This window comes from Mastigoproctus giganteus, chromosome 2 (genome assembly GCF_048544385.1).
Source record: "Mastigoproctus giganteus isolate SK-2022 chromosome 2, ASM4854438v1, whole genome shotgun sequence".
Taxonomy (NCBI): domain Eukaryota; kingdom Metazoa; phylum Arthropoda; class Arachnida; order Uropygi; family Thelyphonidae; genus Mastigoproctus; species Mastigoproctus giganteus.
In genome coordinates this window covers 182,538,951-182,558,389 of record NC_143576.1, presented here as the reverse complement: position 1 = coordinate 182,558,389, position 19,439 = coordinate 182,538,951, and the positions used below count along the sequence as shown (strand labels likewise).

Genomic DNA, 19,439 nt, shown 5'->3' with positions numbered 1-19,439 from the left:
AGGCAAGACTTTCCATTGACAAAACCATGCTGTGTCCGAGCTATAACTGAAGTCTTGTCTAGATGATCCTGCAGTGCTTCTTTAACCAGTGCCTCCATTAATTTTTCTGGAACAGAAGTTAAACTTACAGGTCTATAATTACTTGTGTCAGCCTTTGATCCTCCTTTGTGAATTGGGGTCACATTTGCACATCTCCAGTCTGTGGGTACCTCCCCTGAGTCCAAGGAAGCTCTCATAATTATGGCTAAGGGTTTGCTTACTTCCTTTGCTGCCTCCTTTAATATAACATTCACCCAGGTGCCTTTCTTGTGTTTATCTTCAACAATTTCTCCTCCACTTTACTCTCAGTTGTTACAAGGTTATCTAGCTTACTGCCAGAGTTGAATACACCTCTGGCATTCCCCTCGCTGAACAACTCCTCATGTGTGAATGTCGATGTAAAATATTCATTTAGTTTGTTAGCAACCTGAGCAGGAATATCAACAGTTGACCCATCGATATCAAGTGGACCAATCTGATTCATCCCCTTCCTTCTAGAGTTTACATAAGTAAAGAACTCTTTGCTGTTTTTCTTTGCAACCTTTGCCAAAGATTTCTCGTAATCTGCTTTCGCGTGCCTAACCTCCTTTGTAACTTGGTTACAGATCAACTTGTATCTATCGTAGTCTTCTGTGTCGTGGGTTAATTTGTATATATCCCATGCATTTTTCTTCTCTGCCATATGTCTCATTAGGTCATCTGACGTCTGTTTAGGCCTAAACCTTGAACAATATTTCTTAGTTGGTATGTAAAGCCTAGTAGCTTCCAAGATAAGTTCTTTGAATGCTTCCCATTTTGCATTTGCTGTTGGTAACATCATCAGTTGGTCCCACTGTATAGAATTTAAATACTGTCTCAGTCCATCGTAGTTGCCTTTACGAAAGCAATAACTCTTCCCTTTACCCCTAATGGTAGTTACCTCTTTGAGTAAATCCCACTTCAGCACACTGTGATCACTGCCACCTAGTGGTTCATTCATCTGCAGATTCTTAATGCATGAAGAATCACTACTGATAATCAAATCAAGAGTATTACGCCCTCTAGTTGCCTCTTGAACATGCTGATGTGGAAAACAATCATCCAATAAATCCACAAAAGGCTTGTTAGTGTGTGAGTGACCAGCCTTCAAATTCCAGTCAGTATCTGGGAAATTAAAATCTCCCATTGTAAGACTCTCTGATTTACTGGCCAACTCTATTTCCCTGTACAGTTTCTTATTATACTCATCAGAGTCATTAGGCCTATAGCACACTCCTACTCTCAATTTTGATCTCCCAATGCTTATATCACCATAAACTGACTCGACACTGCACTGTCCAGCGATGTCAACTGGCTTCACTTCCTTGGATTTTATGTGTTTCTGAACTAATAGCATAACCTCTCCTCCCTTCCTATCCTCTCTATCTTTTCTGTAGACGTTGTACTCCCCTAATTCCTGTTCTGCATTCCTTATATCTGTGTGACACCACGTCTCTGATATCCCAATAATATCCGCCTTTGATGCTCTGAGCAATACCGCAAATTCATCAAATTTATTTACCAAACTCCTAGCATTGGTGTACACGCAAGTATACATGCACCTGTTTCTATTCTCAGCTACCCTAACACAACCCATGTGTTTACTTGTACCGCAATGATTCCCAGCAGTCTCTGAAATATCCTGCATATTGTTTTTCAGGCTTCTGCTCATTCCAATAGAAGCAGTGCAAGAATCACTTTCACCTCTGTCAGTGGCTACTGTTAATCTATTAGGCTTTGTATCCCCCCAAGCTAGCAGTTTTCCAACCCACTTAACACTGCCTCGATAGCATCTGCAAATATTCTTGCACCCTTTCTATTTATGTGTATCCCATCCCTGTAGAAGCAGTCTCTCCTGTTAACAAGTACTGACCAGGCTGAAAAAAATTCTACCCCTTGAGCCTTGCACAATCTTAACAGGGCCGAATTAATCGACATGGCTCTCATCATATATTCCCTCCTATCGTGTCTGGGCAGAATTGTAGACACTTTCAAATTCAACCCTAATTCATGGCTTTTTTTCAACAGTGACCTATACTTGTTATGTAATTCTTCCGGTCTCCTACTCTTGATATCATTAGTGCCAACGATTACCGAAGATTTAGGAGAAGTCCGGTTGGCCTGCCTCCCTGAAATCCACTCATGCACACCTTCTCGATGGTAAGCCCTGTCACGTCACTTAGGTGGCAACGAACGTGTAGAGTGGTTCTCTTCAAGACGCCTGGTCAGCGTGAAGCGGAGAAGACCAAATGCTCCAGCATATGACAGCACGACAAAACAAATGGCCCTCAGTCCCCAGCGGCATTCACTCCTCCTCCTCTTACAGCAGCGAGAGGATCAGAGTGGAAGCAGAGGGTGCTAAGAATCTCTGGGTATGACCAGGCTGCCATGCACGGAAACTGAACTTGGCCTGTTACAACGTAAGATCACTTATCGGTGAAGACAGGACATTAGAGCTGGAAAAGGAATTAGAAAATGTGAATTGGAATATCATCGGTTTGGCCGAAACAAGAAGAAGAAATGAATCACTTATAAGTTTATCAAGTGGAAATCTGCTGTACACCAGTGGAAACAGTGAAAGGAGTGAAGGTGGGGTTGGGTTTCTGGTCCATTAAGATTTAAAAAACAACATTTTGGAATTCAAAAGTACATAATCAAGGGTGTCACGACTAATACTCAAGATTTCTAAGAGGTACATGCTAAAGGTTATAATTATTTATGCACCAACATCGAGCCATGATGATGAAGAGGTTGAAGAAATGTACACCAAAATTGAGAGTCTTCTAGATGAGCAGAAAACCCACTACACTATTATTTTGGGGGACTTCAATGCTAAGGTTGGAAAAAGACAAAACAGCCCAGAAAGAGGAACTATAGGAAATTTTGGAATTGGTGAAAGAAATGAAAGAGGCGAAAGACTTGTGTAGTTTGCAGAATATCAAGGATTGTCAGTAATGAACACTTTTTCAAGAAAAAGGTGAACAGAAAGTGGACATGGAGGAGTCCAAATGGATTAACAACTAATGAAATCGACTTTATCCTCACTAACAGAAGATCGGCGCCTCCATAGTCAGGTGGGCAGTAGCAGCAGTGGTTAGCACACGCTTCTTGATTAGACCGGGGTTCAAGCCCATGACCACCAAATACGGAGGATGCAGAAAGGTCAGGGAATGACCACCTCTTATCCCCAGACCAATATCGCCTTAGTTGCTAATGCTCCTAAAAACCAAATAACGACAACTAACAGAAGATATATTGTGAAACAGAAGATATATTGTGAATGATGTTACCGTCCTGAATAAGGTAAATGTTGGAAGTGATCACAGAATGGTTAGATGTACACTTGATATAGATGTAGGAAAGGAAACGAAAAAACTGACTCGAGTAAATAATACAGAGGTCTTTGAGATAACAGAAGAGGAGAAAAAGCAGTATGTACTGGAACTTAAGAACAAGTTTGAGCTTCTGCAGACTGCTCAGGACCAAGATATCGACGAGGAATATTACAACTTTCTGAAAGTGATAAAGCCCAAGAAACCTATAGGGAAAAAGAAATCCAAAGAAGAAAAAAATAGTCAAGAAATACTTGTTATGATGACCCGAAGGCGAAAAATGAAGAGCAAGATAAACACTGACAAGGAAAAAATTGAGTATACTGAGTTATGCAAAGCCATTAAAAAGAGACTCAGAGAGGACATAAGAAGATTTAACACAAGAAAAGTAGAATAAGCATTAAGGGAAAACAAAGGATTTAAATCAGCAGCCATGAGCAGTAATACAGAAAGACAAATGATACTGAAACTGAAGAATAGCAATGGTGTACTTATAAACAGCAGAGAAGGCATAATTCAAGTAGCAGAAGACTACTATAGAGAATGATACAAGGAGCAAGGGAATGATGTCAGCAGTGGGGAAGATGGATTGCAAATTAGCAACACATACGACATACTCGATATTCTTCCTGATGAGGTAGAACATGCATTGAAGAAAATGAAGAATAAGAAAACCCCGGGGGAAGATGAAGTTACTGTAGAGTTGTTAAAATTGGGAGGAAGAGACATAACACATAAACTGGCAAGGCTCTTCACAAAGTGCATTAGAAAAGGTGTGATGCCTAAGCAGTGGAATAATGCAATCATAGTTTTGCTGCATAAGAAAGGAGATAAATCAGAAATTGAAAATTATAGACCAATTAGCATGTTATCCCACATCTACAAGTGGTTCACAAGGGTCATTACTAACAGATTAGAATGAATACTTGATGAGAATCAACCGAAAGAGCAAGCTGGCTTTAGGACAGGATTCTCAGCTATGGATCACCTTCATGTAATATCACAGCTAATGGAGAAAGCAAATGAATATAAAACACCATTATGCCTGGCATTTGTGGATTATGAAAAGGCATTTGACTCCATACAGCATAAGGCAATGTTTCGGGCACTGGAAAGACAAGGCATAGATACCCCACATATTATGATTTTGAAGAAAATATATGAGAATGCTACCTCCTTTATGAGACTGGACAAAGACAGTATGAAATTTAAAATCGAGAAAGGAGTTCAACAAGGAGACACAATATCTCCAAAGCTGTTTACTGCTTCCCTTGAGGAAGCTTTCAGAAGATTAGACTGGTCGCAGAAAGGAGTCAGTGTGAACGGAGAGTACCTAAACTATTTACAATTTGTAGATGACATTGTGGTCATAAGCCACGATCCCAAAGAATTAGAGGAAAATCTTAATCAGTTATGCACAGTTAGTAAGGATTTTGGACTAAAGATGAATATAGCTAAAACAAAAGTAATGATGAACAAGTATGCCACAGAAAGGGAAATAATGATTGAAGGAGCAGTAATTGAAAAGGTGGAGTCATATATTTATCTGGGACAAGTTATTAGCTGTAATAATGATAAATGAGTGGAAGTCAAGAGAAGAATAAATTTTGGATGGATAGCATTCAGGAAATATAGTCACATACTGAAAAGCAATGTCCCAGTTTGTCTGAAACGTAAAATAATGAACCAATGTATACTCCCCACCATGACTTATGGAAGTGAAACTTGGACACTCACCAAATGAATGGAAGAGAGAAACACAGCAAAGAATGGAACAAATTATATTGGGAATCAGACTGTTAGATAAGAAGAGAAACACATGAATTAGGCAGCAAACTCAAGTAAAGGACATTCTTATCAAAACTAAAGAACTAAAATGGTCTTGGGCAGGACACATCGCTCAAAGACATGATGACAGATGGACTAAGAAAATAACAGAATGGTACCCAAGAGGAGCTAGAAGAAAACCTGGTAGATAAAGGTGCATGTGGATAGATGAAATTATGAGTTTGTGGGTAGTAAATGGATGGCTAGTGCTCAAAACAGAAGGAACTGGAAAGTTGCTGGAGAGGCCTTCATCCTGCAGTGGAATGAAAATGGCTGATGATGATATATAAATTACTTAAATGATATTAAATTAGTATATTATAATACTAAATAATATTTCTTTACATTATTATTCGATGGCTAAATTAATTTATTAGTAAATAATAATTTAATAAGAATTAAGGAAAATCAAAGATGCATTTCTAATATTTGGCCATGGGTGAAAAAATCCTAATTGGAATCTTATTTAAAGTTTCAAAATGCATCAAATTTATATAGCTGAATTACTCTTACTGTTAAGATTTATTTATTTGTTATTTCTATTGATTTATGATAAAAATATTAAATAACTAGATAGAATCAGAAAGGTGTGGCTATTAAATAACGAGCATGTTGCAATAAAATAAATAAAATAAAATATTTTGTACCTTTCAAGTTATCCCCTTCAAAATAATTGCCTTGGGCTTGCACATACTATTCCATATATTTCTTCCAAGCACAGAAACATTTCTGGAAGTCACCTTCTGTAAGCCCTTTTAACACTTTGGTAATTTTTTCCTGAATGTCTTCAATGGACTGAAAATGGGTTGCCTTAAGTCCACTTTTCACTTTTTTTATTTACCTAAATTGAAAAGTGTACTTAAGGGAATGCTTTTCCCTTAATTGAAAAGTGTACTTAAGGGAATGCTTTTCCCTTAATTGAAAAGTGTTCCCTTAAGTACACTTTTCAGTTTAGGGAAGAGAAAAACGGCACAAGGGACGGTCTGGTCTGGTGAGTAGGGTGCATGTTCACGCACAGAGATTTGTTTTTTGGTCAGAAATCGACAAAGAGAGTGTATTCTGTGCTGGAGCATTGTCTTGATGGAGAATCCAACCAGATTCAGGTCTCTTGCTCTGAATTTTTTCATGCAGCCTTGTCAGAACTTCAATATAGTATGTTTGATTGATAGTCTGATTTGGTGGGACATATTCAGCCATAATAATTCCTTTAAAATTGAAGAAGACAAGAAGCAAAGTTTTAATTTTTGATTTTTACATTCTTGCATTTTTTGGTCGAGGATTGTTTTATCTTCCATTGCATTGACTGTCTTTTAGTTTCTGGGTCATACTACTGGAACAGCCAACTTTCAATGCAAGTAATTACAGTACTTAGAAAGTCTGAATCTTCTTCAGTTTTTCTCAAAACACCTTCACAAACTTGGAGTCTTCTCATTCTTTAATCTTCATTCAAAGATTTTGGGGCACACTTTTTCATGTCTAAATTTTCAGTTAAAATTTGTCTGTTTCTTTGCCCATATTGAGTTCTGATGCAGCTATTTTAATTCTTAAATGATGTCCGCTTCTAATCAATGTCCTAACCTGGTCCATATTTTCATCAGTTTTCTTGGATACCAGACAGCCTGGTTGTTTACTGTTTCCCACATTCTCTCTTCCTTCTAAAATTATTTTTGAAGGAAGAGAGAATGCTATTCTCTCTATGCTATTCAAACATGCTAGCTCTTGACTTAGTATCTTCCTCATAAACTTTATGTAACAAACTCATAACTTTCAGTTAGTGTTTTATTTAGTTTGGTTTAAAATTTTATGTTGATTCATTGCTCAATCCTTTTGTCTGTTATTTTTCTGGCAAACTGCAAAAACGAAAGGTAATGAAAACCTGTCTCACCACAAAGTGAATGAGCATGTAAGAACATAAATAACTTGGCAGATAATTAGGGAAAGGTTCAAGGTCAACTGTTGTGGCTTTGTTTCATTGGTGGTGCTTGGTGTGTAGTGGCTGCATGTGCAGTCTCATTATTTAATGACCACACCTCATATATGCTTAGTTAATTGATTGTTTTAGGATTATTTAATGCATCAGCTATTTCAATCATTGTTCACAGGGTACATCAGTTCATATGGTTTATCACACCTACAACATAATTGGTTCTCAAGGTTTCTGTTTGGATGGGGACTGCACTTACTACCCTGTATATCATACTGCATTAAAATGGAGGTATAATTCAATGAATTATAATAAAGCTATGCCAGATTACATAATTATTTTTGTATTGTAATTATTTTTTATGTAAATATTTGTTTAGTTGCCATCTCTGTTTAAAAATATTCAAATAACTTTATGACTTTATGGAATATTAATTTAGAAATGATGGACTTCATATTGTATCAATTTTGTCTTTTATTAGTTTCTGGAGGAGCTGGAAGGTGATGAACAATTGGAGAAGTTTCGAATACAATATGAGAAACTTCTTCAGACATTCAGGATGTCTCTTAAATCACAACGACAGCTAATAAATAAGTGCCGTGAACTGAGGGCAGAAGTAGCTTCCAGTGAGTCCAAGATCAATCAGATAAAGAAGGCTTCAGAAGAAGATCAGGCAGTGATTTCTAATCTTAAAAAGGTAAAGTTTTTAACCAGGAATGGTTCAGACATGCTGATTTTATATAATTTAAAAATGAAGAAATCTGTGCTCATTCAGTTTATATCTTGGGTTTTTGCACGCTTCATTAGAAAACATTATCAGTATATACATCTAATAAGAGTTATTTTTGAATGGAGTAGCTTAAATTAAGTAAATTTTGTTGAACAATAAATGGAGTGTAAATACATGGACTGTAATAAAAATAAGTGTAAATCTACTAAGGCAATATTTTGACCATGGCTTTGTCCACAGTTGTTGCTGAATTTAAATAGAATTTGTAGCTAATAACCTATTGTTTTTCTCTCTGACCTTTCACTTCACTGTAGGTGATGGTAGATGGCCCTTTGTTGTCAATTAGTGCAGGTGGTTCCCAAGGTTCTTTTTCTCGACCTTTTTCTCTTTTATATTAATGACTACATTTCACTGAATTAAAATCCTATGCTTTATATGATAACACACTACAGTACTTGTGGTCTGAGAAACCTTATCCTGCACATCTTCAACTTTTTGAATATCCACCACACAGATCTTATAAGTTTTTTTTTTTTTTTTCTAACTAACACCAATAGATAACTTCAATCCTTCTGAAGCTCAGTCCTCTCTTATTCTTGCAATAAGCATCTATTGCTCGTATGTTTATCTTTAGTGATATTCAGATTCTCTCTCCTTGGCACATCACATATATTACTTCCTCTGTATGAAAAAAAATCGTGTTTTCTTTTTTCACTACTGCTGTTACTTTTCTTTGGAACAACTACTCACTCTATAGAAACCTTAAATGTGCCCTACCATGAAATATTATTCCCACATCTGGGATGGTGCCTGCAAACCCTCTTATCTTTCAACCTTCTAGACTCTATTCAAAAGAGAACAGTCAGATTAATTAATGACGTATCTTTTACAAAGTCTCTACACTCTCTGTCTCACAGATGTCCAGTTTCTGTCGCTTGTCTTTTCTATAGATATCTCCATGATCAATTGTTTGCAATTCCCGTGGAGATCTCCATGATAAATCTCCACGGGAATTGCAAACAATAATCTGAATTATTGTTTGCAATTCCCATGCTCTCTTCCAAACCAGGCTGAACATATGCTGTTAGCATCAATTCACTGTCCAACTTCAAACTCAGTACCATTTTTCATCTTCCTCATTTATCTCTTCTGCTTTTGTTTTCTGGAACAATCTTCCTTCACATGTATTTTCTGAAAATTGTAATCTATGGAAATTCAAGTGTAATGGCAGTACACATGCCTTCTCAGCATTTAACCAATGTACAGTACTAAGTACTATAAGTTTTAATACTTTTTGTTTTGGGGTTTCCATTAAAAAAATTAATACTGAATAATATTATTGAACAAAATTTTTTGCAACACTTACTAACCTTTTTGATCAAACCTTGTATAAATCTTCATGAACTCTTTTAAGAAACATAAAATTCACATAGAAAGGTTAAACCATGTAAATTTCACATAATTTCTAGTCATCCCACAAAAGGTAGTTATTGTCAGTGACTCAGGGAAATGGGAAATATATTGTTATATTTTCTGTTTATTATATTGTTATATTAAAATATATAAGGTATTGTCAGGGAAATGGGAAATATATCATGCAAAAAGGATAGGTGGAACAGGACCAGGGTATGTCTGCCAGGGTCAAAAGTTGATGATGTTGTAAAGTAGATATCATCTTTTAAGGGCACAAAAGGTGATACGGTTGTATACGTTATCACTAATGACATTAAGTGTAGTAGATATGTGGAGTCATATTACGTTCTTAGCGTTTTTTCACCAACCTTTCATGGAGTAAAATAAAATTAAAATAAAATAAAACAAAACAAATCTTGATAACTATATTTACAATAACCTGTATTTACAAAATTAATATACGTATTACAATATTAAAAGTATTAAAACACAAGATTAAAATGCATTAAAATATACTAAGTTAAAAGCGATAAAATCCCGTAGCTTTCAAAGGCTCCAGCCTTCTTCTTCAGCAGTACTCTCTATTATTCAGTACACCTTTAAATATCAGCAGGGTAATGGTAGGCATCACATGTTTCCATTCTCACGTGTTCCGCTCTCTTGCATTGTGGAACCGGAAGTGGCTCGAACGGAAGTCGTACGGAACCGTTCATCCTTTTTTAGGATAATAGTCTCTAAAAGGGAGTGAATCCGTACACCCCTATCCCTATTAATGTTGGTTGTAGAGCTGATCCGCAAACTCTCGAGCCACTTACGGTCCCAGAACCTATGCGCCCGATCAGTGATAGTGGCATCGTCTGGGGAGATCTGGTGCTGCTTCTCCCAAAAATGTTCGGCCACGGCGGACTTGTCATATTCCGCATTTCTCCCCAGACGATGCCACTATCACCGATCGGGCGCATAGGTTCTGGGACCGTAAGTGGCTCGAGAGTTTGCGGATCAGCTCTACAACCAACATTAATAGGGATAGGGGTGTACGGATTCACCCCCTTTTAGAGACTGTTATCCTAAAAAAGGATGAACGGTTCCGTACGACTTCCGTTCGAGCCACTTCCGGTTCCACAATGCAAGAGAGCGGAACACGTGAGAATGGAAACATGTGATGCCTACCATTACCCTGCTGATATTTAAAGGTGTACTGAATAATAGAGAGTACTGCTGAAGAAGAAGGCTGTAGCCTTTGAAAGCTACGGGATTTTATCGCTTTTAACTTAGTATATTTTAATGCATTTTAATCTTGTGTTTTAATACTTTTAATATTGTAATACGTATATTAATTTTGTAAATACAGGTTATTGTAAATATAGTTATCAAGATTTGTTTTGTTTTATTTTATTTTAATTTTATTTTACTCCATGAAAGGTTGGTGAAAAAACGCTAAGAACGTAATATGAATATACCCAACCTCAGAGGCCTATTTGAGGAGTGATATGTGGAGTCACTTAACAAGTACGGGTCAATATTAAAAAAAAGTCACGCGTTAGGGTTGAATTTGAAAGTGTCTGCAATTCTGCCCAGACACGATAGGAGGGAGTATATGATGAGAGCCTTGTCAATCAATTCGGTCCTAAAGAGATTGTGCAAGGCTCATAGGGTAGAATGTTTCTCAGTATGGTCTGTGCTTGTTAACAGGAGAGACTTCTTCTACAGGGATGGGATACGTTTAAATGGAAAGGGTGCAAGAATATTTGCTGATGCTATCGAGGTAGTGCTAGGTGGGTCGTAAAAATTGCTAGCTTTGGGGGGGATACACAGACTAATAGATTAATAGTCGCTGCTGGCAGAGGTGAAAGTGATTCTTGCTCTGCTTCTATTGGAATGAGCAGCAGCCTGGAAAACAAGGTGCAGGGGATTTCAAGGACTTCTGGGAGTCATCGCTGAAAAAGTAAATACATAGGCTGTGTTAGGGTAAATAAGAGTAAGAACAGGTGCATGTACACCAATGCTAGGTTGGTTGGTTGGTTTTGTTTTTATTGGCGCATTAGCTACTGAGGCTATAATGCGCCAAGACCAGGTCGTATATAAAAAAATTTTAAACTTTCAGTGACCTACTTAGTTAGGTCATTATGTCAAGATGTATAACATATGTATAAAAGAAAAATATAAATTTTATATAAGAGCAAAAATGTTTATTGACTTTAAAAAGGTAAAAACAGCAGACACATGGTCATTGTCAGATAAAATCTGACTGAGTGTATATGGCTCAGTCAGATGATTAAAAGCGGTAAAACGGATATTGCTAAAATCTGGACAATCAATTAAAATGTGTCTAAAAGTTAAAATTGTGCCACAGGACTCACACATAGGAGGGTCATCAGCCCTCAGCAAAAATGAATGTGTCAAATGACTATGTTCTATGCGGGTCCGGGCAAGAACAACTTCCTCCTTACGATTCCTGCGCAGACTAGACTGCCACGGTTCAATTACAGGCTTTATACGATATAGTTTATTTCCAGTCTGTCTATTCCACGAGTCCTGCCATTGGGAGTGTATCTTCTGCTGTATTGCCAATGCTAGGAGTTTAGAAAATAAATTTGATGAATTTGAGGTGCTGGTCAAAACATCAAAGGCAGATATTGTTGGGATATCAGAGACGTGGTGTCACACAGATATAAGGAATGCAGAATTGGAATTTGAGGAGTACAATGTGTACAGAAAGGATAGACAGGATAGGAAGGGAGGAATGCTGTTAGTTAAGAAATACATAAAATCTAAGGAAGTGCATCCAGTTGACATGGGCGAACAATGCAACGTTGAGTTTGGTGTGACATTAGCACTGGGAAAAAAAATTGAGAGTAGGAGTGTGTTATAGGCCTAATGACTTTGATGAGTAAAACGAACAACTGCACAGGGAAATAGAGTGGGTGAGTAAATCACATTGTATTATAATGTGGGATTTTAACTTCCAAGATATTGACTCTAACATGGATTGGTCACTCACACACTATAAAGGCTTTTGTGGATTTATTGGATGATTGTTTTGTACAGCAGCATGGGCGCCTCCGTAGCCAGGTGGGAAGGAGCAGCAGTGCATAGCACACGCTTCTTGATTAGACCGGGATTCGAGCCCGTCACCACCAAATAGGGAGGATGCAGAAAGGTCAGGGAATGACCACCGCATGTCCCAGAGCAATATGGCCTTAGTTGCTAATGCTCCTAAAAACCAAATAACAAACAAACAGTACAGCAGCATATTTGAGAGGCAACCAGAGGGAGTAATACTCTTGATCTGATTATCAGCAGTGATTCTTCATACATTAAGAATCTGCAGATAAAGAAACCACTAGGTGGCAGTAATCACAGTGTGCTGACATGGGATTTACTCAAAGTTGTAACTACCATCAGGGGCAAAGAGAATGATTTTTGCTTTCATAAAGGTGACTACAATGGTCTCAGACAATTTTTGAATTCTATACAGTAGGACCAACTGATGATGTTACCAACAGCAAATTCTAAATGGGAAGCATTCCAAGAATTAATCTTGGAAGCCACTAGGCTTTTCACACCAACTAAGAAATACTGTTCAAGATTTAGACCTAAATGGATGTCAGATGAACTAATGAGACATGTGGCAGGGAAGGAAAATGCATCGGATGCATATAAACTATTAGGTGACACAGACGCCTATGGTAGTAGTAGTGGCATGTGATGCAAGAAAGCAAATGTATGAGCTTATGCAGCATCAGCAAAAAAAAAAAATCACACCATTCCCTCCAAATGCCTGTCCAGTTCCTCCTTAAATTTATTCAACCTATCAACTTCCACAACTACAGATGGAAGTTTGTTCCAGCAATTAACCACCCGTTGGCTAAAGGCAAATTTCTGCACATCTATTCTACATCTGTCCTTTCGTAATTTGAATTTATGCCCCCTTAGGTTTGTAATCTGAACAAGTGGAAGGATCCCATCAGAATTCAACGTGCTGAACCCATTCAAGGCCTTATATACCTCAATCAGATCACCGCTCAGGTGCCTAGTCTCCAGCCACTGGTAGATATAAGCAGGTCTGTAATCAAGTCACAAAGGAGGTTAGACACGCAAAGGCAGATTATGAGAAACCCTTTGAAAAAAATGCAAAGAAAAACAGCAAAGAATTCTTTACTTATATAAACTCTAGAAGGAAGGGGATCAATCAGATTGGTCCACTTGATATTGATGGTTTGACTGTTGATGATCATCAACTAGGTAACAGACTGAATGAGTATTTTGCAACTACATTAACACATAAGGAGATATTCAGGGAGGGAAATGCCAAAAGGTTATCGAATTCTGGCAGGGTGCTAAATGATTTTGTAATAACTGAGAGCAAAGTGGAGAAGAAATTGTTAAAGTTAAACATAAGAAAAGCACCTGGGGTGAATGAGATCTATCCGGTTATATTTACGGAGGCAGCAAAGGAAGTTAGCAACCCTTAGCCGTAATTATGAGAACTTTCTTGGACTCAGGGGACGTAACCATAGACTGGAGATGTGGAAATATATCCCCAATTCACAAAGGGGGATCAAAGGGTGACATGAGTAATTACATACCTTTTAGTTTAACTTCTGTTCTGCAGAACTAATTGGAGGCACTGGTTAAAGAAGGACTGCAGGATCATTTAAACAAGACTGCAGTTATAGTTCAGACACGGTATGGGTTTGTTAAAGGGAAGTCCTGTCTGACCAATTTAATTAGATACTATGATTGTGGTCGCAAAGGAACTGGATGCAAAAAATAATTTTGATAATTTTGAGCAGTATGGCATTAAGTGCAAATTGCTGCTTTTAGATACAGGGGTGCTTGAGTGGTAGAAGACAGAGAGTGGTAATCAATGGACACTACTCTTCATGAACTAATTTATTAGTGGAATCCCCCAGGGTTCAGTCTTGGGCCCGTTGTTGTCTGTAATTATTAATGATATTGATGAAGGTATATCGGGCTTAATGTCCAAGTTTGCAGACGATACCAAGGTTGCCAGAGTTGTTAATGACACTAATGACAGTACACTACTGCAACAGGATCTAGAGAAATTGAGCAGAGGGACTCACAAGGGGCAACTGAAGTTTAACATTGACAAAGGTAAAATACTTGCCATAATTATGAGAGCTTCTTTGGACTCAGGGGAGGTACCCATAGACTGGAGATGTGCAAATGTGACCCCAATTCACAAAAGAGGATCAAAGGCTGACACAAGTAATTATAGACCTATGAGTTTAACTTCTGTTCCAGGAAAATTAATGGAGGTAATGGTTAATGAAGCACTGCAGGATCATCTAGAGAAGACTTCAGTTATAGCTCGGACACAGCATGGTTTTGTTAAGGGAAAGTCTTGCCTGACCAATTTGATTGGATACTATGATGCAGTCACAAAAGAACTGGTTGCAAGGAATAACTTTGATATTATATATTTGGATCTTAGAAAGGCTTTTGATACTGTTGCACGTGGAAGACTGCTCAAGAAACTGGAGCAGTGTGGCATTGGAGGCAAATTGCTGCTATGGATAAAGGGATGGTTGAGGGGGGAGAAGACAGAGAGTGGTAATCAATGGACACTGCTCATTGTGGACTAACGTTATTAGTGGAGTTCCTCAGGGTTCAGTGTTGGGTCCATTGTTGTTTTCTGTATTTATAAATGATATTGATGATGGTTTATCAAGCTTAATGTCCAAGTTTGCAGACGATACAAAGGTTGGCAGGGTTGTTAAGGATACTGCTGATGCTATGCTGCTGCACAGGATTTGGAAAGGTTGAGCAGATGGGCTGAGAGGTGGCAAATGAAGTTTAACATTGACAAATGAAAAGTACTGTGGGAAACAGCAACCCCAGAGCAATGTATCAACTCTGTGGTACTACACTGACAGTGGTAGAGAATGAAAAGGTCCTGGGGGTAATTGTGCAGGCAGATATGAAGTTCTCTGAGCAGTGCAGATGGACTGCAAGCGTAGCTCATGGTGTCTTGTCATTGATATACAGGAATTTTTCTAGCAGGCATAAGGAGGTGATTATTCCCTTGTATAAGGCAATGGTCAGGCCACACCTTGAGTACTATTCAGGTCTGGAGGCCTCATTTCAAGAAGGATGTAGAGCTGCTGGAATGAGTACAGAGAAGGCAACAAGATTAGTGATTGGAACAAAGGGTTGCTCTTACAAAGAAAGGCTTAAGTTTTGCAAATTACAGTGTCTGGAGACTAGACACCTGCGAGGTGATCTGATTATTGAGGTGTATAAAGCCTTGAATGGTTTGAGCATGCTCAATGCTGATGGGATTCTTCCTCTTGCTCAGAATAATCGCCTGAGAGGGCATAAATTCAAATTGAGGAAAGACGGTTGTAGGATAGATCTGCAGACGTTTGCCTTTAGCCAGTGTGTGGTTGATTGCTGGAACAAACGTTTCTGTCGTTGTAGAAGTTGATAGCTTAAATAGATTCAAGGCAGAACTTGACAAATATTTGTAGCGAGGGGATGGGTGAAATAAGGGTGTTTTTTTTGTTTTTTTTTTTGGCTGATGCTATATAAGCTTGCTTTCTTGCATCATGCTCTTGCTAATGCTAATACCATAAAATCCAGTGGCTGCATAAAAGTTTAATGCAGCCACTGGACATAAAAGTTTTATGCAGCCACTGGACATAAAAGTTTTATGCAGCCACTCGATCAAGGCATTACTTATAACCTCAAGAGAGCATATAGAGCAGGCGCCTCTGTAGCCAGGTGGGAAGGAGCAGCAGCAGCAGCAGCAGTGCGTATCACACGCTTCTTGATTAGACCGGGGTTCGAGCCCGTCACCACCAAATATGGAGGATGCGGAAAGGTCAGAGAATGACCACCGCTCATCCTGGAGCAATGTGGCCTTAGTTGCTAATGCTCCTAAAAAAAACCAAATAACAATAACAACAGCATATAGAGCCCAGCTGATAAGGTATTTGATTTGCAACGTAGAAGGAGGGAACAATTTTCAGGCAAAGTGGACTGTCTTGGATTTTTATTGATGTTGCCTGAGACAATATTGCATCAAGTGTATTAATGAACTGTTTCAGAGAGAGTGACTTTGAGAGAATAGCATCGAAAAAACATAGTGCCAGATGAATGTGCTAGTAATATTGAGGAATGGGGATGCTGAAGGAGCACATGGATATTTTGAAGTTGCTACCACAGCAACACCAGAACAGCTGCTGAGTACAAAACAAAATGTAGTTTTTTTTACCAGTGATGAAAGTGAAAAAGCACCCAATCTGCAATCTAAAAAAGATGCCCACGATGGGTTAAACATATAGAGAATGTGTTATGTGCATTGTACATTGATATAGAAACAAATATTACATTTGATAATGCTTGTGCTGTAATTAAGAATGTATATAAGACAAAAACTGTGCAATCAAAGTAGTCTCTATCTTTAAATTAGATTAATTTAATTTTTCTGTAAATACTTTATGTACAGAAAAATTAAATTTCAAAATAAATAATTACTTAATTAAATTAAATTATATATATACTATATTTTTATTTCAATTATGTTATTTCTTTTCTCTTAGTTTATTTTATAAATAAATATAAATAAAATAAAATATATTATTATTATTTACAAGGCTTTTGTTGTTTTAATATTTTTACTATTTTATTTTATTTTACTTTCTTTCATTTATTTTTGTTATGATTTCTTATTCTTGTTAGATATATATGATGCCCCCCAAAAAAAGGAAAGTTTTACACTTTTTGGCAGACCTTATTATTACAAGCCATTTTCATGGTTTGAAATAATGAGGTCCCTTGAATTGAGAATTCAAGGGAATTCAATTGAGAAGATTGAGATTCTACTGTATATTTGAATTATTTTTTTTAATAAAATCATATATCCAGTTAATAGCAGGAGATATGGCCATACCTCATTTCAGCCTCTTGTGACTGATCAAGTTCAGCTTTTTTTACTCAGGAATTCTGAAACTGTATTTCAATATGTGCAATCAATGATGATATTGAGTTTTGTTATAATAGGAACAGTAGGTAATGCAAGCACACAAAAAAATCTCACCTTATTTGTTTTTGTGATGAAATCATCCTAGAGGAGGGACTTGTTAAATATTTTTAAGGAAATTTGATCATTTTTTAGCATTGTGTAGCATTTCAATAATGCTAGACAATGCTAAATCTACTTATAATGTAAGTAGACTTTCCAAAAAGGAGAAGACACTTCCAACCAACAAGTAAATAGACTGTATTTTATATTTAATTTTCATTGTTATAGCAGGGACTTATTTTTGTTATTATCAATTTTTATTATTACCTTGGAATATTTACACTGATCAGAACAATTATGGGATCACGGCACAATTTACCTTATCAATATCCATTGCAGCCACAATGACAATACATGTTCTTGGACTAACATACATAGTGGAAATAGTGTTGAGGATCAGGTGACACTGGTGTTGTTCACAACCCCACTATCAGTTCTGTTGTGATAGTAATAGTAATAATGGAGGCATGTGATGCAAGAAAGCAAGCGTATCAGCTTATGTAGCATCAGCCCAAAAAAAAAAAAAAAAAAGGAAACAATTTCACACATCCATTCCCTCCAAAGCCTTGTCCAGTTCTTCCTTGAATTTATTTAAGCTATCAACGTCCACAATGACTGATGGAAGTTTGTTCCAGCAGTTAATAAAAAAAATAAAATAAAAAAATAAAATAAAATAAATGCTGGCTAAAGGCAAATTTCCACACATCTATTCAACAACTGTCTTCTCAACCCATTCAAGGCCATTATACATCTCAATCAGATCACCACGCAGGTACCTAGTCTCCAGCCACTGCAATTTGCAGAACTTAAGCCTTTCTTGGTAAGACCACCCCTTTGCTACCCTCACCAATCTTGTTGCCCTTCTCTGTACATGCTCAAGCAAATCTACATCCTTCCTAAAATGAGGCCTCCAGATCTGTACGCAGTACTCAAAGTATGGCCTGACCATTGCCTTATACAAAGGGATAATCACCTCCTTTTCCCTACTAGAAAAATTTCTGTATATCATTGACAATACCCCTTGAATTGCTCTGGCAGCCTGTCTGCATTGCTCAGAAAACTTCATATCTGACTGCACAATTATCCCAGATATTTTTCATTTTCTACCACCCTAAGTGTAGTACCACACAGTTGGTATGTTTCTCTGGGATTATTTCTACCGATATGCAGTACGTTGCATTTGTCAATGTTGAACTTCAGTTGCCACTTCTCAGCCCATCTGCCTAACTTTGCTAGATCCTGTTGCAGTAGCATACTGTCTTTACTGTCATTAACAACCCTGCCAACCTTTGTATCATCTGTAAACTTTAAGTTAAGCCTGATATACCTTCATGAATATCATTGATAAATATACAAAACAAGAGTGGGCCTAACACTGAACCTTGGGGGGACTCCACTAATAACATTTGTCCACAAAGAGCAGCATCCATCGATTACCACTCTCTGTCTTCTCCCACTCAACCATCCTTTTATCCATTGTAGCAATTTATCTTCAATACCATACTGCTCCAATTTGTACAGCAGTCTTGCATGTGCAACAGTCTCAAAAGCTTTCCTGAAATCCAAAGTATATGATATGAAAATACACAATACTCACCAGATGTGAGCCCCAGGGGCTTACATCATTCTACTCTTTCTTGGTGATTCCCTTTTACTTCTAACTTTTGTTCTCCCCCCCCCCCTCTCTCTCTCTCTCTCTCTCTCTCTCTCTCAGGATAACTCAGAAATTTTTTTTTTTGGCTGGTGCAGCAAAAGCCTCAGGCTTCCTTGCACCATAAGGCTAATAATAATAATAAATTATTTTTTGCATCCAATTCCTTTGTGACTACATCATAGTATCCAATCAAATTTGTCAGCCAAGACTTTCCCTTAACAAACCCATGCTGTGTCTGTATTATTATTACAGCCTTGTCTAGATGATCCTGCAGTGCATCTTTAATCAGTGACTCCATTATTTTCCCCAGAACAGAAGTTGAACTAACTGGTCTGTAATTACTCATGTCATCCTTAGAACCACCTTTGTGAATTGGGGAAAAATTTGCACATCTCCAGTCCATGGGGACTTTCCCCTGAATCCAAGGATACTCTCCTAATTATGGCAGTCAG

The 19,439-nt window shown here is 37.6% G+C and overlaps 1 protein-coding gene across 2 annotated transcripts in view; it reads left to right on the top strand.

The window, feature by feature from the left end:
• Nucleotides 1-19,439, top strand: part of LOC150089815 (uncharacterized) — a 193,177-nt gene that overhangs the window by 25,934 nt on the left and 147,804 nt on the right. For both annotated transcript variants that reach the window (XM_090368833.1, XM_090368832.1), the window contains exon 3: nt 7,622-7,837. In XM_090368833.1, coding sequence (XP_090224959.1) covers nt 7,622-7,837 — 216 coding nt within the window. The remainder of the gene's footprint in view (nt 1-7,621; nt 7,838-19,439) is intronic.